The 27623-nt window shown below is 46.6% G+C and overlaps 1 protein-coding gene across 7 annotated transcripts; it reads left to right on the top strand.

Moving 5' to 3' along the window:
* Positions 1-27015, top strand: LOC137855467 (charged multivesicular body protein 3). 7 transcript variants are annotated; one of them, XM_068679626.1, is made up of 7 exons: positions 62-423; positions 2826-2965; positions 19834-19894; positions 22611-22790; positions 24072-24193; positions 25378-25492; positions 26459-27015. In XM_068679626.1, exons 1-7 carry the CDS (start codon positions 198-200, stop codon positions 26590-26592), a joined length of 978 nt encoding a protein of 325 aa, XP_068535727.1. In that variant the 5' UTR covers positions 62-197; the 3' UTR covers positions 26593-27015. The 7 variants fall into 7 exon arrangements, with proteins under 7 accessions (XP_068535722.1, XP_068535727.1, XP_068535723.1 ...); XM_068679623.1 differs by lacking the exons at positions 62-423; positions 2826-2965 and adding an exon at positions 19412-19566; XM_068679620.1 differs by lacking the exons at positions 19834-19894; positions 22611-22790; positions 24072-24193; positions 25378-25492; positions 26459-27015 and adding exons at positions 1176-1348; positions 13283-13398; positions 15217-17375 and having other exon boundaries at positions 293-423.
* The last annotated feature ends 608 nt before the right edge of the window (positions 27016-27623 follow it).

Raw genomic sequence — 27623 nt, forward strand, 5'->3', positions numbered from 1 at the left:
TGCCCTCCCCGCACGTCACTTGTTATGTCTCCGCCGGCGGCCGCGGCTCCGCCGGGGCGGGGACAGCGGCGGGAGGGAGGCCGGGGGCCCGCAGCCCTCAACGCCCCGCGGCCGCCGCCTGCCGCCCCCTTCCCTCGCCCCGTTCCCCCTTCGTCTTCTTCCTCCTCTTCCTCCTCATTCCCCAGCCCGGCGGGAAGATGTGGCTGAAGCTGTGCTTCTTGCTGCTCTATTTCCTGCTGCTCTTCGTCCTGGCCAGGGTGTTCGAGGCCGTGGTGTGGTACGAGACCGGCTTCTTCGCCACGCAGCTGGTGGACCCGGTGGCGCTGAGCTTCAGGAAGCTGCGAACCATCCTGGAGTGCCGGGGGCTGGGGCACTCGGGGCTGCCCGAGAAGAAGGATGTCCGGGAGCTGGTGGAGAAGTCAGGTAGGGGCCTCCTTCTCCTGCCCCCCCGGCCTCCCTGCTTCCCTCCTGCCTCCCTCTTGCCACTCTGTTTCCCTCCTTCCTTCCCTCCAGCCTCCTTCTCTCCCTCCTTCCCTTCTTCCCTTCATCCTTCCCTCTCTCCTTCCCCCTCCTGCCTCCTTTCCTCCTTCCCTCCAGGCCTCAAGCAGCCACAAAACCTCCACCGCCCGCTGCTGCAGCCACAGCCTCAGGGGCTCCAGCCAAGGGCATCAGGGCACCGCTGTGCCCACAACCAGGGGCCTCAAAACATATAAAAACACCTCAATTTATCCCTTTTCAACGCTTTTCGCCACATAAATGCACACAAGGAGGGGCCCGGCGTGCCCCCAAACTCGAGGTGTCACAGCGGGGGAAATGGAGGAAGGCTCGGGGGAGCTCCGGGCTCGTGACGTGGAAAAGCTCCGCGGCGTTTGAAACGCTGGGAACGCCGAGCGGGGAGGAGAAGGCCTCCGCCAGGCTGCCAAGAAATGTTTTTTTTTTTTCTCCCCAAACCCCGAGGGGAAAGGGTTATTTCTGATAAGCCAGCTCGGCCTGACCGTGGGCGGTGTGGGTCGCGCTGCGAGGTTTTGTGTCGGGGTTGAAAGCGAATGTCATCCGCCGTGAGGAGCGAGGAGGGAAGGAGCCAAATATATGCAGGCTCGTGGGTTGCTATTTCCAGCCGGGGCCGGCTTTTGCTGCCTGCTCCTTTCCCTCCCGGCTGGCTCGTTTTCTTGCAGGTCTTGCTGTCAGGATGGAAGCGGTGCTTCCGTAGGTGAGGAGCAGAAGAGGTGGGCACGGAGGCAGGCAGAGCTGTTGTAGAAGAGGAGCAGAAGGAGATCCTGCGAGCTAAAGATGGCTTGGGGAAAGGCAGGGGAGCGTTTGAGAAGTTGGCAGAAAGCAGGCGAAAGAGGTGGGCTTCTGGGGGGTGCTGAGTGGCGAGGGGTGAGGAAGGAAGAAGGTGGACAGAGCTGCCAAAATGCCTTGAAAGTGCGGCTGCTGGCGTGGGGCAGGCAGAGGGAGATGGCCCAAAGGGCTTGGGAGATGGAGCTGATGTAATAACCCTAGTGCCAGCCCAGCAGGGAAGCCTGCGTAGCTGCTGTTAAATCGATGATCAAAGGGCTGCTGATAGAGGAAAGAGAAACCTGCTGGTGCTCTGGGCAGGCAGCGAGGGGGCTCGAAAGTCCAGACAGAAAAAGAGAAGGATTTGGATGAATATAGTCAGTGCCATGACCCGAAAATGCTACCTCGTTTTAATAATTGATATTAATGCTGGACACTTAAATCTAATTTGCTTTTATTGTTCATTGTTTATTTATGTTGTTTATTCACTTTGCTGCTCCCACAGCAAGAAGCATTAGGCAGTTTCATTTTTGTTTCCAATCACTTTCACTCCTTGGCTGTCACGTACTTCCATGATGTCATTATGTTTGGGCTGCAAATGCTGCAGGGAAGTGTTTAACTCCAAACAAACTGTATTAACTGACTTCTCAAAATGTCATGGAAACAGTTCTAGCACCGATAGGCTTTGCAGGTCTTTTTTTTCTATATTTTTGTGTTGTATGTAATGTAAATTTTAAGTTCTGTGAATACTTTTTGAAAGCTCTCAAGGGTTTCCCTTGTAACACAATGCTTTTTTTTCTTGGAGTATCTTGTAGGAAACAGCCTCTTTGAACCAGACTTCGTTTCTTCAAGATTACTAGATTAGTTACCAAAATACTGATTGTCATTAACGGTGTTTGTAAGGGCTGTGAAACAAAGCATGGGAAGGAAATGAGATTACGGAGGAAATATCAGAACAATTTTACCATGAGCTACTTATGTCACTAGGATGGAGCTGATGGGAACTTTTTTTGCAACTTTGCAAACAGAGTCCAACAGCTAAACTGTTCTGTGTTAGATCTTTCCTCACAGTGGGACAACCAATGTGTCTTTCAGTGCCAAATTATTGATTGAAATTCTGGAAGTCTGCTTGAGTTAGCGGCGTTAAGAATTTGCTTGCTGCAAAATTATTGTCCTGTGAAATGAAAGCAAAGATACGTGAATTAAAATTGCTGTCTGCCACTGAAATACTATTATTTTCAGGTAGCGAGGCTTAGAGGATGCTCATTTATTCTTTTGTGTGTGTGGTTGTGTGTGTGGTACACCTGTGTAATCAGAAGCGTAGTCAAATTGTTCACAGTCAGGTTGCTGGAGATTGAATTAAAATAACATCATAGTAGAAGTTCAGTTGCCTTCATACTGAAAAGGGTTTTGAGAAACTATTTTAAATATCTCTAGAGAAACTACATTCTGAGATCAAATTGCCATTAGTGATAGGATTTGTCATTATTAAATCATCTTTCATAAGTGGCGTTTTAACTGCGTTTCTCCAACTGTCTCTCTTCCAGGTGACCTTATGGAAGGAGAGCTTTATTCTGCTCTCAAGGAGGAAGAGGCCTCTGAGTCGGTTTCAAGTACAAACTTCAGTGGTGAAATGCACTTCTATGAGCTCGTAGAAGATACGAAAGATGGGATCTGGCTGGTACAGGTACAGAAATTCGATCGTTTGTTTTCATGTATTTATCACGTTCAATATATGTCTCAAAGGAGGAGTTTATGGGGGTGGTTAACCAGCAGGAGAAGTGAGCAACAGAGAGATGGTGGCAAAGACGAATGATATCAGGGAGATCATAAGAGGCAAATCTGTTCTAAAAACCAAGCAGGGATGGAGGTGACTGAGTTCCCACACAGAGAAGAAGAAAACCTGTTGTTCTGTGGATTGCTGCCTGAAAGCCAGGTGCTTTACAAGTAGAAAACATTCAAAGCAGCACACACTTAACTGCATGAACTATGCGAGTGCTTGGCCCTGATAGTGTGCGAGTTTGTGTGAAGTAGGTGCAGTAAGGGTGGGTGCTCCCAGCTGGCACAGGAGGGGTGCCTCTGGTCTTGCTCTTCTTTTGGTTGCTCCGTGCTCAGCCCCAACTGGTTTGTGTCTGATTATCTCAGGGGCTTGGAGCGCTTTTACAGCCTCTCTTACCTCTTCACGAAGGCAAGATCTCAGCGTGCTGCTTCCCAGGCTAGCAGGCTGGTTGCACAACGTGTTCTGGTGGCTTGGAATTTGCCTTTCCCCAAAGCTCGTGGACTCGCTGATTTATGGCACGCTTCGCCAGGGCTGCGTGAGAATGAGAGAACGTTTGGGGAGGAAAACTGGGGGGAGGAGACACAGGCTTTTGCAGATGGGGTTCTGAAACAATTCATCATCATATGAGATATCATGTGAGAACATAAGATGAGTAATCTAGGCCAAAATGTAAAAACTACTTTTCCTCATCAACTTCTTCATTGATAAGACTTTGTTTAGGGAAAAGTTCATTGCTACCGGCCACATCAGGCAAGCAGAATTCTCCACTAGACAGTTCATTGTTTAGCTGAGAGCTCTACTTCCTGGATTAAATGGTTTGTCTGGTCTCCTCTCTTCATGTTTTCTATCTAAATAGATTTTCAGGATCTAATGACTTGCTGGTACTAGAGCTGCATCATTAACCACATCAGAGCTCACCCTAAAATAGCTAACAGGAGGACAGACAACCTTCATGGTCGAAATGGCATTTGTATTTTGGAAAAGATCATTGAGTCTAAGTTTCAGGCTTAAATCATACAGGAAGGGATTCTTCAAGCAGAGAGAAAGTGTTGAAAGGAAATTTAGTGAATGTCTTCCAGCTTGCTGACAAATAGTTTTATGAATATGCTATGAAAAACCTCCTCTCTTCTCCATACTGGTCACAGGAGTAAAATAAGGCACTTCTCTGTTGTCAGTTGTTTGCAGAATTTTAATCATAACATATTTCCAGCTAGCTTTATAACAGCCAATCAAACAGGCTGCGTTTTGATACCTCAAGTGTGATAAATGTTGTCATCGTTCTGGCAATATTTGAACAGCTATTGACTTGGTCACAATAGCTGTGGAAAAAAAAAAAGCTGGAATTTACTGAATAATTCACTTGGTGAACGCTATTTGTCTCCTTGTCGACAATAAAAACCACTAAAGATATCAAATTTCTGCTTTTCATTCTTGCCTTCACTCAAGTTTTCATCACTGAGTTTTCGTTCGCTCCCTTCCCTCCCCTAGCTTCCCTCCTGCACTAGATTCTTCCTGTCCTTTCACGGATCTTTGCCTGCTCTTTTCACATCCCTTTCCTTTGCAAAGCTTTGGATTCTGACTGTGGATCTGTTCCACGTGGAAGCAGTGGAGGGAGAGGACGAGTTCTGGCTCGGCTGGTGCAGTGCTGCTTGGTTGAGGTGGTGTCGGAGGCTTCACGACGATGGATCAGAACGTGGGGACTGGGAGGATGATTTTCGTTTTCCAGTGCGTGCAAATGAAATTCCTGGGGTGGCACAAGCTGGGGGTGTGATGGCAAACGCTGTCTGCAGAGAACCAAAGCAAAAAGAGGAAACTACAAATATTTCTTGATATGTTTGACAAAATCAGAAGTGAGTTTACCACTTCGAGCCAGGAAGGTGGATTTCTTGAAGAAAGTTGAAATCCATACACAAGGCAACGAAAGGTTTTGTGGCTGTGGTTCTTTCTCTGGAGGTCCACAAGCAAAGCAGCCAGGTTCAGCGGTGATTTGTTTACCCACGTAGTGCTTACGAGTGCCCTGTGCTCCTGCGTGGAGCTTCCACAGACAGCAGCAAGTTCTCTCTGGTATTAGCTCATGATCTCAACACTTTTATGTTTTTCTTCCTGCTTGTCAGCTGCCGTTACGCACTTCTCTGGCTGGCAAGGAGAACGAGTGGTAGCTGCTGGAGCAGGGACTGGTGCTGCTTGGCCTGGTGCTAGAGGAGGAACACGGAGCAGTGGCTTTGTTACACTCTGCTGTGGGTTGTGTTTTCTGGTCAGTCTCTGGAAGCAGCATCTGACAACATCGTAGTCATTGTGGCCTTTTTAAGAACATAGAGTAAATGATCTACAGATAAAAATCTTCTTGGAACGAAGTTAAAATCTAAATTTAGATAGGTGCTTTAGAAAAGAGTCTGTGTTGTGGCATGGCAGTAGAGAGAAACAAAGGGAGCTTTATTCCTGGCTTTGAAACCTCTTCCATCGTGCCTGGAAGAGGTGCAGGAAGCATTGCTGTGGATGCAGATCATACGGTCACAGAATCACCTTGGTTGGAAAGGACAGTGTGAAGATCACCGTGTCCAGCCACCGACCCGACCTGCAGAGTCCCAGCACCACACCATGTCCTTAGTGCCACGTCCACGCCTCTCCCAAATCCCAGCCTGATCTGCACCTGAGCTGCGGCTTCGAGCGGTGTAATCGCAGAGCGAGGGATGTTGCTGCAGGGTTTTGGTGATCTTCTTTCTGTTTTCATTTGCTTTTGCTTGTGTGTAGAGGAATTTTCATATTTGCCTTCCTAAATTTGCCCGGTGACTGGTTGTTCTTGTTAGGAGGAACATAGTGGAAGCTCTTAGCTAATTTCTAACACATTGTTCAGTATTTGTGCTGTTCCCAGTAGCTTCAGGACCATTCACCCATGGGATACCCACTTTTAACTTTCAGTAGCCTTCTTGAGAATGTTCTTACCCAGCCAAGGGTGTGGAATACCCTCAGCTCAAACTTAACAGTTCTCTGATTGCCTTCATACCTTTGTTCACTGATTATAGCAGCTCATTCGTTTTCAGCCTCTGCTCAGAGCACCCCACCTTCCTTGAGAAACTACACGCAATTATGGGGAAGTTAATTTTTGCATGCTACAATGGATTTAGTCTTCCATCTTTGCCCATTTTGATCAAATACCTCATCGTCTCTTTCTCAGAAGAGGAAAGTTAAAAATAATAGTGAAAAATCAGACCCTCTAATCCACAGGGATGGATTCTGAGCCAGCTGTGAGTCCTTGGGGCAGAGTGGCTGTGGAAATTGTTCCATCAGCACAATGCAGAACAATAATCGGCGTGTGAAATGTTTCCCGATGAGTAAAGGTGCAGAGAGTCAAGCAGAAGGTATTGATGTTATCTTGAATAACGTGAACGGGCCTTTCCCCATGCTTCTAATAAAGAACACATCCTTCAGCTTTAATTAGATGTATTTCTAAATGTGGATTGTCCCAATATTCCTGCTTCTGTTTTGTCTGTGGAAGGATAGAAACCTCACAGTTAATTACAAAAGGTTCTGTGAAAAATAAAGAGGAAGCTTAACAGACCAACGCTTCTTTTAATATCTTTGTGGATCCAAAGCCTTTCAGGGAGTGCGTGGACTCTTTGCAGCGATATGAAGCTTCCTTTGCTCATTTGCCCTCTGCAGGCACCTTGGAAGAGTTCCTGGGCCTCCAGGGGTCTGGATATCTCACACGGGAAACTGCCGAGCCGGCCTGACAGCTCTCACACACACACAACCCTCCCAGTTCGTTAGAGAAGTTAGAAATGAGCTTGGCTTTTGGCGAAATCACGCAGCTTTTTCCAGCTGGGATGTGCGGAGTGCTCCGTGCAGAGACCGACGTGCCCAGGCTGGGTGAGGGGTGGCTGCTCCTGGGAGGATTCCCCGCGTGGTGTCTCCTCCCTCCCAGGTTTTGTTTTTCCTGATGATTTCAGCCCTGGTACAACCCCCAGTGCCCGGTCTCCATGAGCTCTTGGAGCTGTCTTTGTGGCCAAGCTAGAAAACCAAGTTCTGGCTATTTGTGTGAACCAAGTTTTGATTGTTTTTGTGTGCATTCAGAGTTTTGTGTGCTCTTAGGATGAGCAGGTGTGCCTGACACCTGGTACCCTGGCTGCCTTCCAGCTTGGATAATGTCGGAGCTCCCCTTGGTGCTTTCACTTGGATACAGTTTTCTCTTCCTTTAATGGCACGCGCTCATCATGGCTGAGGGATGCTGCCAAGGTGAATATTTTTCCATCACTGGAAAAAAAAAAACTTTAAAAACCAACGTGCAGCACTTAACTCCGAGCTTCTGCTGTGACGATCTCACAGCTCTGCCTTTCTGCTCTGAATTCTTTTTTTTTTTTTTTTGCATTCCCATCTCTGGTGCCGTGTACCAAACACAACCAGCACGGCACTTAATGGAACCAGCGAGGCACGAGGGCTGTTGAATGTGCAAAGCAAACAAATCGGCAGGGTGTTTTTGCTGTGACTGAGGTTACTTCAGGTTTCAGTGGCCGTGAGACCGGGTAACAGCTAGTTCTAAGCACTGATTTTCGGGGCGTCTTCTTGAAAAAGCTGCTTGTCCAAAGCGTCCAGGTTCCATGTGAAACTATCCTTGCGTGTGCTGTGGTTTGTGAAGTACTCAGGTTGCTGCAAGTTGGTGAGGTGGAAGCAACTTGTCGAGAGTGGTGCTTTCATTCCAGGGCAAAGGCTTGTGTGCGGTACATGGCAAGGATTATTCCCCAAATAAAAAACCACTGTTTAATCCTGTTTAGTATCTTTGATATATGTAGAAGCTCTTTCTTCCATCACGTGGCAGTAATTCTTATACATCAAGTGGTTCGTATGTTTCTGTCCTCTGTATGACTTCTCTGTCAGAGGATGAAGAGACAATAACTGAAGGAACCAGAATTGATTAAAGAAATGAGAGTTGGGATACCACAAAGTGTTGTTAGCTCTTCCTTTTGCCAATCTGACTTGAATTCTCGTGCCTTGTGATGCTCAAACAGACCCAGGTGTAAGCTTCATGACTTACGGAGTCCAATTCTTGTTACAATGACCTGTTTTGAAATCCCTACGTCTAACAGAGATTGAGCAAAATCTGATTTAAGTGAGCAGAAAAATAGAGAAGTGCTCAAATACTGCTGGGGCACCAGGAGAGGAATCTGTCTTTGCGTATTGTTAGAGCAAACTCTTCAACAGCAGCAGCGTGTCCTTGACTCTCTGCGATATCTGCGTCTTTTAATGGCATTTTAAGAATACATTTTGTAAAATAACTCATACAAAGACATAACAGTACCCGTGAAATTACGGTGCAGCTGCCTTAGTGGCAGTTACCCGGCAGTCAGGGCGCTATCTCTGCATCTACCTGAGAGGCTTTCGTTACGGATTAAGCAGGAGAGGCACGTTGCCCTATTTTACAAAACATTTATGTGTTTCTTTTTCTGGGATATTTATTTTTAAAGCCCGTTTGCTTCTCTAATGTCATAACTGTGGCTATTTTAACATATGGATCAAATTGATTTGAATAATTAGGTTCTTGATTGGCATCTTGTGGGACTGTTCTGTCTAATTCAAAGTCAGGAGAGCTCTTCACTGCGAAAGCTACCTCTGCAGACACCTGTTGAAATCATCAGGATTTTAGTACTTTCAGCATCATGTGTCCTCAGATTACTTTTTTTTTTAACCTGTTGTGTCTGAAAGTTACCTTTTCAGTTATTTCGATATGCAGTGGAAAATAAAGAAGAAAATTAAAATACACAAATAGATGGGGATTTGGAAGTCTCCTCTATTTCTCTGTTTGCTTTGCACGTCTCAGTGGGATATCTTACCTGCAGCATTTGACATTATTGAGCATCTGCTGACCTTTTGGTGTATTTTATGGTCCTCCCCAGTTCACAGATGCACTACAAAGAGACTTGTGTCAGAGATTTCACAGGAAGCTTGTGGCTAGATGCCCACCGAGAGCCTAATCTTCTCTCCAGTTCCTTCTTCCTTTGGTTCTTCCACCAAAACAACGTAAAATTCATTTGTAGAGGAAGAACCAGCTCGGAGCCAGCAGTCAGAACCTGGGTTGGGTGTGCAGATCTATTCCGTGGTGCGGGATTGTGAAATGGCAGGGTTACTTTGATCCTATTGGATTCTCTTAGCCCCTTAAGATGATTAATGGATTAATTGGATTATCTGCATTGTATTATTTGTCACTCTGACAGCTGATATTTTGCAGAACGTGAGCGCAGCCAGTAACGAGGGAAGCTTGAAGGGCTCGTGTCCCCGTAAATGTCACGGTTGTTTCCCAGCCATGCTAGTTGATCTCCTAAAAGACACCTGATTTCTGTTCTGTTTTCTTCTGTATGAGCTTTGTCTTGAATTCTGGAATATGAAATAGGGCCTGTGGCTGAAAGGGGCCGTCCTGATCACTGACTTCACCTCTGCCAGATGGAATATGTGTTTATAAAACACTTCGCTCTCTCTCTTCAGCCAGAAGTCCCCTGTGTGTAATACTCCTACCGACTGCTCCACTCCTCTTAGAAATCTCCCCGGCTTTTGGTCTGAGAGTTTTCATGGCAAATTTGTTCTCATTGTGCTTAACTTGGCGTTGCCCTTTAGTCTCTGCGACTCCTAACGCCTGCCCCGCTCCTCCTGATACCTGAGATCAATCACCCGCTTTGTTTTTGTCAGGCCTGCTATTTCCCAGGATGTGTTTATTTCACAGCCAGGTAATATTGATGGCTCACAGCTCCTGGTGGATCAACTGAGAGACCCGAGAGCTTTTCCTCTCCTCGTCGTTTCTAACTGATGAACTCCCTGAGTGTCCTGTTCATTATGGGATTCAATTTCATTTCTGACACCCTGCATTACGAGATTTGTGCGGCTCTTCCTGGATGGCATTATAATCCTCTTTTGTACCTAGACGTGCTTCCCAATTTTATGCCATCTACAAATGGCTCTGGGAGCCTTCAGCTTTCTGCAGGAGGGGCATTAATAGGAGTACATGCTCAGCTGATCTCCGAGATAAATCCATTAAGGAGCCTGTTACTACTGCGTTGGCATTTTGATATTTTCTTGCCTTAGCCAATTTCTGATTCACTTTCAGATTTTTTTTAACACAAAATTTATCTCCAGCCCTCTAGAAAACTTTCCACGTGGCATAATGCTGGACCCTCTGCCAAGATTACGACGTTTCCTTTGTCTTGAAACTCGCTTCTTTCTCTCCAGGAGAAGATTGATTTTTAACTCGCAGCTGAAGCAGGAATGATACAACTTCAGTCATTCCATGCTGGAAGGGGATGGAAAATGTAATTGGCTCTGTGCCTTTACCATTTGCCCTACAGTTTTGCATACTACTGAGATCAAAGTAGTGGGATATTTTTTTCTTAAATACAGTTACTCACTCTCCAGTCAGAGCGTAAATTACCCTGACAGTGTTTTTATACAAAATCTTTGCAGGTGCTTCTGCAGCTTTGTGTGCTGGTTGTGTGACAGCTCGCTGCCAGAGAGCCTGCTTACTGGTTTTAAGTGCATTAAGTTCTGTTTCCATCTCCAGGTGGCAGTCTCTTTCCCTACTCCTGCTGACCTGCCCATAGCCACCCATCTCCTCGTCATCTGAAAATTGAGTCAGAGCATTCATTTCATTTCTGAGACCCAAATTACTCAATGCTTCTACCTTCCCTGTATCTCCAGCCTACTTCTTTTTCCCATCTTCTGGTTTTATTCAATTGGTTGAGAAACCTTTTGGTGCAGCTTCTAATGTTTCTTTGCATAGTCAAACTTAAACTGCCTTTTTCCTTACTTGTTTTTTTATTTCTTGCTTCTCTTTCTTTGCTAGCTCTTCCTTTTCAATATATTTATTTATGTATTTTGGCATTCCTTGTAGATTCTCAGACTGGTTCTAACATATTTTTGGAAGCCTTTGCTAGGAAGAAATGCAGGATTTGACATCTTTCCCCCCCCCTTGCTTAAAATATAAAATCCTTGAAGAACTTGAAGAACTTGCAGGCCTCTTTTGCATTCCAGCTCCTGGTTTCCTCAGTCATAGGTTTTTTTTTTTAAGTTACATTTCCTAGCTTATCAAAAATCACACTTCTTAAATAAAGCCTGTTACAAGTGTTTGCAAGTTATCTTTAATTTCACCCGAATTACACTGTGATTGCTTAACCTCGGGTTGCTTTCTGTGCCCCCCCCCCCCTTGCCCAGAGATGATTGCTTTCCAAAATCCCTTGTCTCTGTGGTGAACTCCCAGTGCTGAAGTGGGTGTTGGCTGCAGGAGGAGCTGCAATAAATGCCTTTTTTTTTTTTTTTTTTTTTTTAGCTGTAATGACGTAAAGCATGAGACCAAGACATTTTGCAAAGCGTGCAAAACCATAGTAAGGTTCGTGCTATCCAGTTAGTAAATAAAAACTGCCGGTTCTGGCCTTGTCTTAAAACATAAACAGCTTTCTGCAGGAGGACAGGCTTTTTTTGGAGGACGGGAATTAATCTGGTTTTACAAAATAAAATACAAATAGCCCAATAACCAGGCTAGGTTTTTACTGAGCTTGCACAGGATATGGGGAGCAACTGATCTGAGTTCTTGTTCCAAAGAGTAAGAGTTAGCAATGCTTTACTGGGATGCTTACTAATAAATCTTAATGATTCATTTCTACATCAGGTGTGTTTGTCATACTGTAGTAGCTCAGAGGATCTATTGACAGAAGTGTCTTTAGGGGTCTTTAGGAATGCACTCTCTTCGTTGAAGCATACAAAAGGAAGAAATTTAAAATATCCACGGTAATTGCTTCAGTTACAGTTTTAGGGGATGTAAAGAAGCATCCAAAGCACAGGAGGCTTCCCCAGCTGGTTATCTTGGTGCTTGAAGGTTACATTCCCCTAGTTCCTGGGGAAGCCAAAAGCCTTTTCTGACTGACATGTGTGTTTTGATAACAGCTTGAGGGACTCCTATCTAGATGTTCACCTGTGATTGTATTTAAACACGGTGGGCTCAGAGGAATGGGAGCGTGACCTCCAGCTGCAGTTTCACTTTGTTCCCCTCTATAGGGGGTTGTGCTGAGTGACCCCGTATGTTTTCACTTTCTGGGTGGATGCTGCTTACCACAAATCAGATGATTTTTTTTTGAGCCTCAACAGCCAGCCACGCTTTCCAGCTGTGCCTCAGCCTGTACGCAGAGAGCTGTTAGTCCTGCTGCCAACCTGCCGTACCGAGGAAAACTGCCATTTCGGGTTATTGAGTCTGAAAACAATTGGGAGAAGTTTAACGGGGGGTAAACAAACGCCGAACAAATGGAAAATTTCAGAACTTAATTTAAAAACACATTTTCGAGTGGCTGCCAGTCAGTTTGCATAAGCACGTGAGGCATTTCCAAAATAGAAAGTGTGACTGCTGATGGAATAATGCATGATCGGTCATGTCATGCAGAACTACCTGCCAGCAAAAGGCAGGCAGTTGTTTTCTTCTACCTCCCTTCCCTGTGCAGTGATAAGTCAGAGGATGGCACATATTTTTTGGCATTTGCATCTGGGGAAGCTTACATCCAGGTAACCAGGAGTACTCCTTTAATGCATTAGGTTATAAGGAATTAGACTTTGGGATCTATCGCACTGAATTATCATCCTGAAATTGCAGATGGGACGTCTGGGGTTGGTGGAACAGCCACATGAACTCCCAGAGTGAGTCACTGGCAGAGGGGTAAGGAGACGAGATTTGTAGGCCTTATCTAGCAGTTTGATCATTAGTTTCTGCTGCTCGGAAGTGGTTGTTGGCAGTCTGATCTGGTACCATGTGCAGACACTATAACATGTTTTACTTGCTCTGAGACAAGATGTCTTTGGTGTGCTGTAACTTTAATGGAGCGTGGCAATAAAATAATTGTCTTCTTTACTGCAAAGAAGAGGAACCTGCAATACAATTTCCCTTTGTCTCCTACAATGAACCAGTTAACAATAGCTGTGTTGTTTTCCCAAAGCTTTTAAGTGTCACTGATTTTATTAGCTTAGCAGGTGCTTAAAATGATGATGCACTTTTGCCTTTCTGCAGAAACTCTATTTCTGTCTTTGAGCTTCACTCTCCAAAAGCACTTTGTGTGATGACCTGGTGTATGTTACTGCTGTAAGCCCTAAGGGAAGGGGAAAACAGTAGCAGGGGTGACCAGATCTTTACTTTTATAATATTTATTCCTTATTTTGGGAAGCAAACTTACTGTGATACTAAACGGTTACCTCTTTTGTCACTAGGTCATAGCAAACGACAGAAGTCCACTGGTGGGTAAAGTCCACTGGGAGAAAATGGTGAAGAAAGTGTCAAGATTCGGCATACGTACGGGCACTTTTAACTGTTCCAGTGACCCCAGGTATATTCTTAAAGGATTACCTCAATCCCCAGAACATCGTAAGGCTTAGCTGTGTTGTGGCAGCAGGGCTTGTAAAAGCAGCTGTGATCGAGGGTGCCTTTATTTCTGGTGTTTCTCGCTGCTAAAGGCTGTTCTGAATATTGCATTATTTATCAACATCAGCACAGATCTGCAGCTTCCTGAAGCATCACGGGGAGCTGCGTGATCAGACTCTGCAGAGCGTAGTGCAGCACTGGAAGGGAGTGAACAGGAGAATTCAGCCTTGTAGTAAAGGCATTTGGGGACAAGAGCTGTGCTTTCTTAGCACAAAGCCGCATACAGCCCGTCCAGGAGAGCTGTATCAGTTGTAGAGTTGCTCAATTGCCATCTGGAAAGGGGAAACACAGGTTAGCGTGAACCTTGGAAGCGGTGCCTGCTTCTCGGGGTTGCTGCCAAGCCCTGTTCCCTGACAAATACGTAAATGTTTATATCTAAACCTGAGCACGCCCTTTGACAACATACAGCACACTGTGCAAGGCTCACTGATGTTTGTGTATGATTTCAAATGAGGAAGAGAAGCAGAGTCACAGAAGCTGTTAATAATTCTGTACCACCGTAAAAGCAGTGGTTTCTACAACATTTTGCTGGAAGCATTTGCTTCACGTGACAAGAAATCTTGTCTAGAATTCCAGTCACATGCATGGATATGCACACGTGTTACATACCTTAACCCTAAACGTTTACGGAAATCACAAAGTTAATCATGAGGGGAAATCCTTAGATTTTGCAGAGTTTAGCAAAATAATCTTGGATAATCAAAACACTGGTATTTGAACATTTTACATGTTTGGCAATCTTTCTCTTTTCATGGCTCCTAATTAGTCTTACTATTATGATAAAACACTATATTTTAAATTAACACATAAATGGTGTTTTTTGTAATATAAGAAGTGTGTTGTTTTCCTGAGTCAATCCTCTTGAATAGTTGAAGTTGCAGCTGAAGTGCCAGAGAGCACCACGTGCAGTAGCAGACAGGATACCTTTACTAGTGGGCGGTATCTTGGAGCTCCTAAAAATGCTACATTCAGATTGCTGAAAAGAGGAGTTGTGCTTGGCTAAAGAGACACTGATAGACCCAAAAAGGACGTGGGTCAGGTGGCTGGTGAATGAGGCAAATGGCTCATGAGCTTGTCCCAGGCAGTGAGAGTGTTCTCTCAGCCCAAACCATCTGGTGGCACGTGCCTGCTTCCTCCTCCGCTGGTTTTTGTGGTGAGCTCTCTCACCACACCTCTCAACCTGCTGGCATCCTTCCAAAACAGCCCCAGTAGGAAGTGCATCCCCGTTTCAGCTTCATCAAAGGCTCCTTAACCTCACCTGGCTGCCACTTGGCAAAACTGGGATGGAAGGAAGCACTGGGAAAAGGTTACCTGCAGGTTTGGGAAAGCAGAGTGGGACACTGACTTGTAATGGTTGTTTTCTTGGCCAGAATGCCTAGGAAAAATAGCTCCTAACACTAAAGCTTTAGAGCGAAGAGAAAAAAGTCTTCAAGCATGAATGACTAATGTACGGCCTCGTTTATTCTAATAACTGCTGGAAATTAACACCATTCCGCTCCAGCGTTTTATAAGTATATCTCTTTACAGCGTTCCTGTAAGGTAGCAAACATATTATAAAATAAATGTTCTTTGTCAGAGAATATTTGGGTGCCTGTATTTCCTGCTGTTATCTGTAAAACTCCCAGGTGCTCACCGTGTTTAATTTTGGGGCTCGTTAAGGAAATGTAAGGACTGCAGCTTGAGGAGTATAAAACCATAATCTAACTTGCGCTTTTCTTTGTAGATACTGCAGGAGGAGGGGTTGGCTGAAGTCCACCCTCATCATGTCAGTTCCGCAAACCAGCACCTCCAAAGGCAAAGTCATGCTCAAAGAATACAGCGGGCGCAAGATCGAAGTGGAGCACATCTTCAAGTGGATCACAGCCCACGCTGCTTCTCGGATCAAAACCATCTACAACTCCGAACATTTACGAGAAGAATGGAACAAAAGCGACCAGTACCGGGTGAAAATCTACCTGTTTGCCAACCTCGACCAGCCTCCGGCCTTCTTCTCCGCACTAAGTGTGAAGTTTACTGGAAGAGTAGAGTTTATTTTTGTGAACGTGGAAAACTGGGACAATAAAAGTTACATGGCAGAAATCGGTGTCTACAAGACGCCCTCCTACATACTTAGGACTCCCGAGGGGATCTACAGGTATGGGAATAACACTGGTGAATTCATATCACTACGTGCCATGGATTCCTTTTTGCGCTCCCTACAACCCGAAGTTAACGACTTGTTTGTTTTAAGCCTAGTTTTGGTCAATCTGATGGCTTGGATGGACCTGTTCATTACACAGGGCGCTACCATAAAGCGTTTTGTGGTTCTTATAAGCACTTTAGGGACGTATAACTCACTACTAATTATTTCCTGGCTGCCCGTGTTGGGTTTTTTGCAACTACCTTACTTAGACAGCTTTTACGAGTACAGTTTAAAACTCTTCAGGTACTCTAACACAACCACTTTGGCTTCTTGGGTGAGAGCCGACTGGATGTTCTACTCCTCGCACCCAGCCCTCTTCCTCAGCACGTACCTCGGCCACGGGCTGCTCATCGACTACTTTGAGAAAAAAAGGCGGCGCCACAACAACGCCGACGAAGTCAACGCGAATAACCTGGAGTGGCTGTCGAGCCTGTGGGACTGGTACACCAGCTACTTGTTTCATCCCATTGCTTCCTTCCAGCACTTCCCTTTTGACTCGGATTGGGACGAAGACCCAGACCTGTTCCTGGAGCGACTGGCCTTCCCCGATCTCTGGCTTCACCCTCTGATACCGACCGATTACATCAAAAACTTACCCATCTGGAGGTTTAAATGCCTCGGCGGCCATCCCGACGAGGAGCTGCTGGAAGCCAGCCAAGACAGCGAAAGTGACTCTGAGAGCGAAACCAGAGAGGTCTCCAGCAGCGAAAGGGAAGGCTCGGAGGACGATGAACCAAACACATTTCACGGGCCCAGCGCCGGAGAGCGGCGGTGCCGTGCCCAGCCCTGCTCGTGTGCCAGCCAATATTGCCCGAGCGAGCCGTACGAAGGGAAAGCAGCGAGGTCGTACGGCTCCTACAGCACCACGGGCGACGCCGAGCCAGACTGGGCGGCCTGGCCCCCCGAGATGTTGCACTGTACGGAATGCGTTGTGTGTCTAGAGAATTTCCAGCACGGCTGCCTGCTGATGGGCTTGCCGTGCGGCCACGTCTTCCACCAGAATTGCATCGTCATGTGGCTGGCCGGGGGGCGGCACTGCTGCCCCGTCTGCAGGTGGGCTTCGTACAAAAAGAAGCAGCCCTACACGCCCCCGCAGCCTTTGGCACACGATTCCCCCTCTTAGCCCTGCGCCGCCACTGTCCTTTGTAAGCTCCCGGGGTATTCCTGCTTGCCTTTTAAATGTTAGTCACTTCCCAGATTATGTGGTTTGGAGTTTTTAGTTTCAATGTTAGTGCCGTGAGCTCAGATCTACATGAAGCTAACGTTAACGACAGAATCATTTGGTTGCCTTGTGTGTCGAACTGAATGCAGACGTAACCGTGCGGTAACTCGCTTTTCTTTTCAACACCCCGAAACTCGATGCTGTTTTTTGGAAGCACAAAAATCAAGCCTACAAGAGGAGCGCGTTCCAGCAAACGTTTACACGTCAGGATGTGGGTGCCACCGAATCAGAGACAATTGCTTAATTTAAGTGTTTCTTCTTTTAGAGTCTGTTCAGCACATCTTTGTTGAATAATGTATGTTGTAAGCCAGTACCATTGAAAAAAAAAAAAAAAATCCGTGAAATAAATTATTTTAAAAGGAGATTTGTAACGTTAATTGTTTTGATAAATATTTTGTGTGTATGGTTACAGATGTCTTGCTGGTCTGATTTATCTGTGAAGACAATAAAAATATAACACAACTTTTGTGACTAATAACTCGTCTCCTGGTGATGCCGGGATTCATTTCTCCAGTGTTTGTCACCAACCAGGCTGAAGGCAGTGGTGTCACACTGCAGCTTCTTCGTTCCTAAGTCTTCTCAGCTTGAGCGGGGCGTTTCTAATTAACCATTCTAATTAATGGCTTTATCAGGCAGAGATCCTCTCCGGTACCCCTATCTGCGGACATCAGGAAGACTTCAGAGCGTCCCTCTACGGAACCATCACGAAGCAGCAGAACGGGCTGCGGGGCCTGAAACAGCTCGAAAAGGTCAAACGTGCCAGGCTCCAAGGGGCTTTTTGGAAGTGACTTAAGATTTCTTGGAGAAGAGCGAGATGTTTGATGCCAGGAGGAAAAAAAAAAAACAAAACAAAACAACAACAGTCTGTTTCTTTGTGTTTCAGTAAGAAACTCTAGTTTTGGTTGTAGCTTTCAGAAATTATCTAAAACCTGAAGGGTTTTTTTTTTTTTTTTGAGGGGGAGGAGTGTTCATTTACAATGACGCAGAAGAAAAGGTGAATAAATGAGAAAGGGGGGTTGATTTGTTTAATGTAACATGGTAGAAGCAAGAGTGTCATTCTTATTTCCTTCCTGATTCTTGCCCATCTGATATAAAAAGATAAATAAAGGGGAGACCTGCCCGCAGGTCCCTCCTGCAGCTCGGATCTCTCCTCGCTGCCTCCCTGCAGCCATTTGGGAGCTTTGTGCCATCGTTTCCTCCGTGCAGGAGACCCGGACACCAATTTTTTCTTCCTAACCAAGCGATGTTTCCCCCCTCCAGGCAGTCGCCGGGTGTCATGGCAGGAGGACGCTCTCCTAATACCCACAGGAGCAGTTTTTAACCGTGAGTACTTCTTCTTTCCTCATTTCCTATTGCAGCACCGAGGCGGGGAAGGGGAAGGGGCACCACAGCGAAATTTTGGCTCTGTTTTAGGCCACGGCTCCGGCTTATCGGCAAACTCGTTGGGCTGCAGGCTGTTTGCACGCCCTCCATTGCTTCACCGACCCAGTGCCTCTGATAAATGGCACAAGCTGCTGTTAACGAGCTTTTCTGCTAATTAAGCAGAAGAGCCACGGCGGGCACAGCTGGAGGTGTGGATAACGCCCAGCGGCTGGCTGTGCCGCCAGGCCCCGGCCCATGGTGTCAGCCGGGCAGAGCCTGCTGAATGTGCCTGCCTCCAAGCGTTTCTCTACAGTTTTTTTTTCTTAATCCTTTTTATCTATATTTTCTTTTTACCCCTTTTTTTTCTCCTTTTTTTCTCCATTTTCTTTTTTCTCCATTTTCTCCCTATTTCCTACTTTTTTTTCTCCATTTTCTTTTCTCTCATTTTTTTTCTCCATTTCTTTTTTCTCCTTTTTTTCTCCATTTTCTTTTTTCTCCATTTCTTTTTTTCTCCTTTTTTTCCTCCATTTCCTTTTCTCTCCTTTTCCTTTTCTCTCCTTTTTTCTCCTTTTTGTCACCATTTCTTTGTTTCTCCCTTTTTCTGCATTTTCTTTTTTCTCCATTTCTTTTTTTCATCCTTTTTTTCTCCATTTTCTTGTTTTCTCCTTTTTTCTACATTTCATTTTCTCTCCTTTTTTCTCCTTTTTTCCTCCATTTCTTTTTTTCTCCTTTTTTTCTCCATTTTCTTTTTTTCTCCATTTTTTTCTCCTTTTTCTCCATTTCCTTTTCTCTCCCTTTTTCTCCATTTCCTTTTCTCTCCTTTTTTCTCCATTTCCTTTTCTCTCCTTTTTTCTCCATTTCCTTTTTTCTCCATTTCTTTTTTTTCTCCTTTTTCTTTTTTTTTCTCCTTTTTCCTCCCTTTTCCTTTATTTTCTCCTTTTTTCCCCCTTCCCTTTCTTTATTCCACCGTTAATCCCTTTAATTTCCCTATTATTATTCTTTTAACCCTTTCCCAACCGGCACCGCCTCCCGGCCCGAGCAGCGCGGGGGGCGTGGCCTGAACCCACGGGGGGCGTGGCCAACCGAAAGGGGGCGTGGCCACCAGAAGGGGCGTGGCCACACGCGCCTCACCCACACCCACCGCAGCCGCGCTAGGGCGGTGCCTTCAGCGCAGGCGCAGCCGGGCAGGGCGGGGCTTCGGCGCATGCGCAGCGCTCCCGCCCGTGCCCCGGGAGGTGAGGGCGGAAGCGGCGGGCGCTGCCATGGGGCTGTTCGGGAAGACCCCGGAGAAGCCGCCCAAGGAGATGGTGAGGGGCGGGGGGGGGAGGGGCAGGCGCTGCCTCACGGCCACAGCCGGGCTTAAAAGCGGCGTGTTTAACCGCGATTTTGGTTAAATAACGACATTTTTAGTTGCCATTCGGGTTTAATAACGACATATTTGTCGCTCGTCGCTTAAAGCTTGTGCTTTTTTAAGCGCTTTCCGTTGTTGTTAAATGGCGAAGTGGCAAAAACCCACAAGCGGGTAACGTTTTTTACCTGAATTCCCAGTAACTGTCGCTCCTTCCCTTCCTGAGGTCAATGAGTGGTCCCTGAAGATCCGGAAGGAGATGCGGGTGATCGACAGGCAGATCAGAGGTGTGTGCTCCTCTCCTCCTCCCTTCCTCATCCTCCTTCAGGTATTTTGTAACCTTACACAATCCACATTACCAAAACGGCCTCGCCACCAAGTTCTCCAAGAAAAAGTCTCCAAAGAACCCAAGCTACACCTGCTCCCGGTGAGGCAGGGCGTCCTGGAGGCCCTTGGCGAGAAGATTTTGACTCATCTTTGACTCGTGATTTCACCCAGAAGCCCTGGTGAAGGCTTTGTGGCGGCAGCCCTGTGGTGCCTGCTCCCGGTGACTCCTGGAGGCTGTTCCCCGCCCTCAGCCCCAGCTGGTTGGGTTTGTGTTTCCCCCACCCGGTCCCTTCTCGTTGGAGGGAGGTGCTGGGATGCTGGTGCAGCACAGCCCGGCTTTGTTCCCCTCCGTGGGATGAGTTCAGGGCTTGTGCCTCTTCCAGGAGCGCTGACGCGTGGCGATGTTCCTTGTGAATTGTTTCGGGCTCACCAAGGCACTTTGTGGGGCTGTGTCAGGCGCAGGCCAGCTGAGGCGTGTGGCTGATCTTACAGCAAAGCATGTCTTAGAAATCACTTCATGGGAACAAACCACCCACGTGTTCGCTGCCAATGGCTTCATGGACCTTGGGTTTCCTCTCATCTTTATGCCCATTTCAGTATTTTACCCCAGCAGTGGCTGTGCTCTAAGGAAGGATGCCGAGCTGGGACCTGCCCTCGTTTCCCTCAGGAGGGCTGTGCTGCACGTGTCTGGAGGCAGCACCACGCTTTGTGCCTCTGGGTTTTGCTCAGGGATGTTGCCACCCAGCTGCCTTCAGTCCCCCCTCCCTGCCACGAATCTTGTATTCTGCAGCTGTAGCACCTCAGCCGTTTGTCTCACCTGCTCTGGTCAGCTGGGACTTGGCTCACTCCCGTGCCTGACATACAGATAGATGTCTGTGAGGTTGTGAAGTTTCTGCAGATAATACTGAGGAAGCAACAAGTATTTTTTTTTTTCTGATTGCAGTCCTACAGATCTCTGCCAGTCCCGTAGGATAACGAGCCATTGAATGAGCTTGGGAGAGTGACTCGTCCGGAGTACAGGCAGGGCGCCTTAGCTCCTGTGGCAAAGCCTATGCCAAAAAGTGTGTTTCGGTGCTTTTGCTTTTGTAAAAGGTCATATTTTGGTTCTTGCCTGTGTGTAGCTTCTGGTGTAAATCAAAAAGACTCAAACAAAGCTATTTGTAGCGGTATTTGTTGTGGTCGTTTCCTTCAGCCCCTTGCAGGAAGGTGTGCCTGGCCCTTACTTATCCAAGTTCTTCCTTTCCTTTAAGACAAGGTTTTCCAGAGCCACGTTTTGTCAGTGGCTAATTCACTGCTGACTCTGGAGAAGGGAGGGGTTGAGTGGCCCACACTTGTTCCTGCATCTCTTACACTGAGGTTTTTGAGGTACCTGGCTGCTTCTGCACGCAGCCAGCATCGTCTCGCAAGGCAGGTGTGTGAGCAGACACCACAGATCTGCTAGAGAAACCTTCATTATTTAAGGATGCCCGTTTAATTTCACTTCCAGCTCTTTGTGCTCACTGAGAACAGGCTCAGTGCAGTACTCCTGCTCCAGCTTGCTTTTATGTAAAGGGTTTGAATGACGCTGGATGCTAGGAGGGTTTGAGCAGGCTCTTTGAGGCCATATGTAAAGATTTGTTTGCATGTTTCCCCTGATGAATATCCATGACTCTGGTAGCAGGCAGACAGCTCATAATGTGAACGTGCCAGCTCACACCTGATGCAGGTGTTTAAAGCATGAGCAGTGCAAACTCAAGGCCGTAACTCTTTAAGCAGGAGCACAGACTTGGCTGGGTACCCACGTCAGGCTTAACGAGCTGTGCCTGAGGGAATAATTAAGTTTGTCTGCAAGTGTGAAGATTTTTTTGGTGGTAATGAAGAAATCATTGGTTCTAAGTAATTCTCAGCACCTTTGTAAATTCATTGTGTAAGTGGCCGTGCTTTGTTGTTGTTGTTGTTGAGGGTAACATAAACCTTTTAGCCTCTGTGTGATCAGCCTTCTACAAACTTTGAGAGCATATTTTGTCAGATAAATACATCTCAGGGATCTAGAAATGATGAGAACATTTTTTTTTTCCTCTAACATCCCTCGGATTCACACACAGATAGGCATGTGGGTTAAGCTGTGAATGTGGCGTCTGACAGGTGAGTATTTTCACGGATAAAAATTCCTGTCCCTCTGTTGAGACTGGTTTTATCTCCTTGTGGTAACTTTGTTCCAGCTGGGAATGAACATGGAAGAGGTAATCTTGCAAGCAGCAAATCAGTACAGTAATTAAAGTGTGTGTATGTGTATATGTGTGTATCTATTTGTATCAGGCTGGTGTAATAGTGAAGCTATTCTGACTTTGTAGGTAAGGTTCTCATTGCTTTGTTCTTACTAGACCTTTTTTCCTTAAGAATTCACCTTAGCTCAGTTTCATGCAGCAATATTTCTGGGCAGCCATTCACAGTACCCTAATTACAAAGGAAATTGCAGAGGTTGATGTTGAGTAAAGAGAATTTTGCTATTAATATGTAGCTGAATTAATCAGCTAATATGTAAATCAGCCTAGAGCAAGGCCTTTCAGTAACGTGAATCTGGAATTAAGTAGAAACGATTCTTTGCACTGAAAATCCACTCCAGCAAATGACTTTTTTCTTCCAAATCCTCAGCAGCTTGTTAATGTTTGCTGTGTCTGTGTTTCCGTGCTCCAGATATTCAGAGAGAGGAGGAGAAGGTGAAACGGTCAATAAAGGACGCTGCCAAAAAGGGTCAGAAAGACGCGTGTGTGATCTTGGCAAAGGAACTGATTCGCTCTCGGAAGGCCGTGAGCAAACTCTACGCATCCAAAGCTCACATGAACTCTGTTCTCATGGGGATGAAGAACCAGCTTGGTAAGAACGGCTCAGCCCGAGTACGGGGACTTTCCCCGCTCTCCAATTTCTATTTGCAGCACCGAGGTTAAATACAGGATGAGCTGGGAGAGCTTGAATGTGGAAGCAGAGCTGCTCTTGTTAAAGGCAGCTGGGAGTGCTGGGCTTCGGGATCTGGGGAAATTCCTCCTGTACCAGGCCTGGAGGCGTACGGCTGCTGCGGGTCTGTCTGTGCATCCAGCAAGGCTGGGCACCTGCCCCCAGCAGGCAGAGGCACTCACACAGTCACAGCAGTGACTTTACCCGTAATCACACGCTGGTTTTGCACAAACCTGAGCAGCACTGACAGCCTCGTCCTGATATTCTGCTCCAGTTGGTTAGGACTGACATCCATGAGTAGAGTGAATACACACACACATATATATATGTATGGACTCATATACGTGGAGGTAATCCAGAATTCAGTCTGGAGTTTGTATTAACTTGCTCTTCAGCTCAAGCAATGACTGCAGAAGTCAAGATTTCAGTCAGTTTGGTAAGTGTAAGGTTCTTAATGGTAGAGAAATGAAGTATTACTGTGAGAAGTAACATGCTGTAACTTCATTTGCTTCATTAAGGAGTGACCATGTTAACCACAAACAGGTACGTTAGCCATGACTAGGAAGCTGCAAGTTCAGATGAGAGAACTCAAGGACCTCAGAGAAGTCTTAACTATTATGCTTTGGTCATGGTACATCAACATGTGTGAGAAGAGCCTATAAGCTTAACGTATAAGCTACGTTAAGAGAACAGCTTCTGGAAAGACTTTTTGGTAAATCCAGCTTAAACTACACATTTTTAGTGTATCTACTTCAGGGTTATTTTTCCAGCTTATCCTTTGCTGTGAAGCTGTTTCACTAGGACTTCTGCCAGAGTTTCTACTACCTGGGCAGAAGGTCGCTGGCTTGGTCAGCAGTTAGATGTGGAGCTGGACTGCAGCAATGCTGGTGGGCACCTCTGTAAGACCTCTGGCTGCTGAGGAGCACAGGCAGAAGCTCCTCAGGGATTTCTCTTCTATGAGCTGCGTCCACCTGGGTGGAAATCTCTGCTGACAATCTGGCAACTCCAGCTAATTGTACGGGAGCTAGATGCTTGGTTTTTCAGATGTGTAAGGAGTTGAGCTTTTCCAGGAAGGTAGACAAGGATAAAACAGAAAGATATACGTTTAAAAATGCCTAAACTCAAATTTCTATAACAGGATATGGTTTCTCTGCTTTTGGTGGTGCCTGGATTGTTCAAGCTTTTTCTGCCTCTCCTTCACAGCTGTCCTCAGAGTAGCAGGCTCATTGCAGAAGAGCACGGAAGTCATGAAGGCTATGCAGAACCTAGTAAAAATCCCTGAAATCCAAGCGACAATGAGAGAATTGTCCAAAGAGATGATGAAGGTAAGATCTGTAACTTAAATGAGAGACTTGGGTGAGCAAGAGGTGGCTGAGCAGTGTGCTGGAGGGCTGTGCACCTGCTTAGATAGTCTGAGGGAGGGTGTCTGGTGTAGCTCTAAGGAGCAGAAATGAAGTAGCACGTTACTGGCTGGGAACTTTGCAACAAGTTCCTGTCTGTGGGGAGAACTGTGACTTAGTGATACCCACAACGTGCTTGGTGCAAAGCTTACAGCAGAAAAAAGCTGCTGAAGTAGAGGGTGGAAGGAGGAGGGTTGTTCCTGTACAGAGGAGTTGTGGTTGGTGGTCCCAAGGGCTTGGGGAACCACGGCTTGAAGCAGGATTCATGCCCACACCCCAGTGACTGCCCTGAACCCTGAGCTGCTCTGAGGGAGAGCAAATTTCCTGCTCTCAAGGAGGGCAGCGTTCGTTACAGGACACCCACCACAGCCCGTTGTGGAGTGGGAAAGTGAAAATCCCATCTGAGGCAAACCAGCCATCTTGATGCTGGTTTTAGAACACCTAGCGTGGTGTCTCCATCTGATGGAAGTGCTCTGATTTTATAGTGTACTTGTTTCTTATTGTGCTTATTTTCAACTGCCAAAATCTTGTTCTTTTCTCCTCTTACATGCTGCTCAAGATTGGTTGGGTGAAACCAGCTTGTTTCTTAACAATTTTATGACTGTGCACCAGAACAATCTGGCCATATACGGGCTGCAGGCCCTGCAGGGGGTGTATTTAAATGCAGATAGAAAAAAGGAAAGTTTATGTGAGACCTAAGTTGTAAAACAGGCTGTAAAATGTATGCTTTGTGATGGAAGCATGTGAAATACAGCTGCTTCTGTGACTGCAGATGTGTAGTAACTGGGGTTGTAGATATGTAGAGATGCAACACCAGTGAAGAAGAGCTGTGGGGTCTGAATGTGGGAACGCACAGCTCATCTTCAGTTCTCTTACTGCTTTTCTTACGCACCAGCTGTACGGATGCAGGCTTAAACTGTAGGTGAGCGTGTTGGGCAGCCCTCGTGCAACAGAGCAGCCTTGTTCAGGAAAGCTCGAGCAGCAGACAAGCAGCACGCCTGTGGCAGTTGTTAAATGCCTGGGGTAGGCACAACCTGATGCTGACAGGGGGACCTGTCCTCTCTGCTGCTTCTGAGACCATCACGTGCTGCCCTTTTGTTTCCTGGCAGGCTGGCATTATCGAGGAAATGCTAGAGGACACCTTTGAAAGCATGGAGGATGAGGACGAAATGGAGGAGGAAGCAGAGATGGAGATTGACAAAATCCTTTTCGAAATTACAGCGGGTGAGTCTGCGTGTGTTTGCGGAGCGAGGGGCCTTCCTCCTGCTCTGTTAACTACCAAGGTGCTACGCTTTAAACTTCCATCTGTCCTGGCTTAACAACTGTGGCCTCCCAGAGGTGCCTTTACCTTCCCTAAAAGCGAAGGAGTGCCTGACAGACTGGTTTCAGGGAAGGCGGGTGGTGCAGCCAGCGAGGTTCAGCGAAGCGTAAACAATAAAGCAGCAGCTGAAGTCGCTGCAGTTTATCATTTAGGCTTGACCAGACTCCTGTCTGTATTGGCTGCTTTTAACAAGGTAAAATGTGTGTGCCTGGGCAGATAGATACACTACTGTTAATGAAGCCAGGGAATCAACTTTGCTTCACTGCCTCAGTTCCTAGGCTGCCCTGGGATTCCTGGCTGTACAATGCCGTTCACGACTTGAGCAGCTGAATAATAACTAGGCAAACAAAAGCTCCTGCCTTACACCTCACGAGGTGCTGAGCTGCTCTTTTAGCTGTTTGACTTGGGCAATGCTCAGACTGCTCTTTACCTGAGTTTCTTGTGAAAGGGGCTGGTGCTTGCAGCGCCAGAGCAGCGCTCAGCTCTGACACCTTGCCTGCCAAGTGCCCCCACTCCTTCACCTTGCGAGCTGCTGCTGGCACGCTGCCCTCTCTCGTTTCTCTTGCCTTGCTTTGTTTTTGCTTTCTTGCCTCCTGTTCCTCACTCGGAGAAGCTCCCTTCCTGCTGTGCTGCGGGCTGTCGCAGTGGGGCGGTGAGGAGAACGAGAAGCACAGAGCTGGAGCTCTTCTTAGCAGAGCGCTGTCCTCAGAAGCCTGACAAATACAACAGCGTCAGCAGCAGGGCCTGTAAACTCAAACTGTCTGGCTGAATTATTTCAAATAACTGACATAATTTCAATTACAAACTGCTGGCTATTAAACTAAGACTTAACGCACGCTAAGGGGCCTTTTTATGTTGTTTGCTTGCAGGGGCCTTGGGTAAAGCACCCAGTAAAGTCACAGATGCTCTGCCGGAGCCCGAGGCCGCGGGAGCGACGGCTGCTGTTGATGAGGAGGAGGACATCGAGGCCATGCAGTCCCGCCTGGCCACCCTGCGCAGCTAAGGAGGGAAGAGCCATGTACAGTTTGCCTTTTGTTTTGTGGCAGGATGCTCTATCCTGCCTTCCCGATGCAAAACTTAATACGTGAGGATACTTTGTGTAATATATATATATTTTTTCTGTCCTGGGGACTGTATTCTCCAAGAAACTCCTGTAATATACTTCTTGGGGACTGCAGGCTGGAGAGATGATTTTATTGTTTTCTGTTCAGCCTTTTATCACCTGTGAAAGGTTACAGTGAAATGGCAAGGGTGTTAAATTTTATGTATTTTTAGTTATGAAGTCTTGGATGATATTCTTAGCTTCAAGTATCATCTTTCCCTGAAAGGCACTTTGGCTTAGTCTGCTACCAAAAACCCTTCAGTGGTGTAAGATCCGTGTTTTTCTGACTCACTACAACTTTTATTAAAGCTGCTCTTAAACTGATGCACAGGAGCAACTGGTAGTTTTCATGGCTTCAGGCTGCTTTCACAAAACAGGTCCACCTTTAGCAGCTCCCCCTTGGTTTTACAAGACCCAATGCATTGAGGATGTCACAACACAGGTAAAGGAAAGCTAAGTCTTTAAAAATAAGACTTAAATACATGTTTTCTTCCAGTGCTGGTCAGGCATTGTATGTGCACAGGGGGAGTCCTGTTTCATGGAACAGTATCAGCGTGTCAGGCTGATCGTAGCTGCTTACAGAAGTGTATTTCTCACTCTAAGCTACATGTAAAGATGCAGCACTCCTAAGAGGCAGATGGCAGCCTTGGCACCAGGTTGGTAACAGGAGGAGAGAATCCACGCTGGCACAGGCCTGGCTTTCTTCTCCCTCTGCCCTCTGAAGGTGGAGGAGGGCATTGGGATGGGTTAATGCCTCCAGCTGGTGGCAGGTAGTCAAAGAGGAAGGTGCAGAGTGCCTGGGCTGGGCACTATGATGGGAAAGTCAGTGAACTTCCCCTCCTCTTCCCTGGACAGAAGGCTCTGCTCATCTGCCAATCCCATAACTGATCAGGGCAGTTTCACAGCCAGTAGCCAGGCTGTAATAATTCATC

The sequence above is a fragment of the Anas acuta genome, chromosome 4 (genome assembly GCF_963932015.1).
Source record: "Anas acuta chromosome 4, bAnaAcu1.1, whole genome shotgun sequence".
Classification (NCBI taxonomy): Eukaryota; Metazoa; Chordata; class Aves; order Anseriformes; family Anatidae; genus Anas; species Anas acuta.

What these genes read in the sequence shown, in the direction of transcription:
- LOC137855467 (XM_068679621.1), top strand. Translation starts at nt 198, where the DNA reads ATGTGGCTGAAGCTGTGCTTCTTGCTGCTCTATTTCCTGCTGCTCTTC. An exon ending in GGAGCTGGTGGAGAAGTCAG is followed by an intron (nt 424 to 2,825) that starts GTAGGGGCCTCC and finishes TCTCTCTTCCAG; the next exon opens with GTGACCTTATGGAAGGAGAG. An exon ending in ATGGGATCTGGCTGGTACAG is followed by an intron (nt 2,966 to 13,282) that starts GTACAGAAATTC and finishes TTTTGTCACTAG; the next exon opens with GTCATAGCAAACGACAGAAG.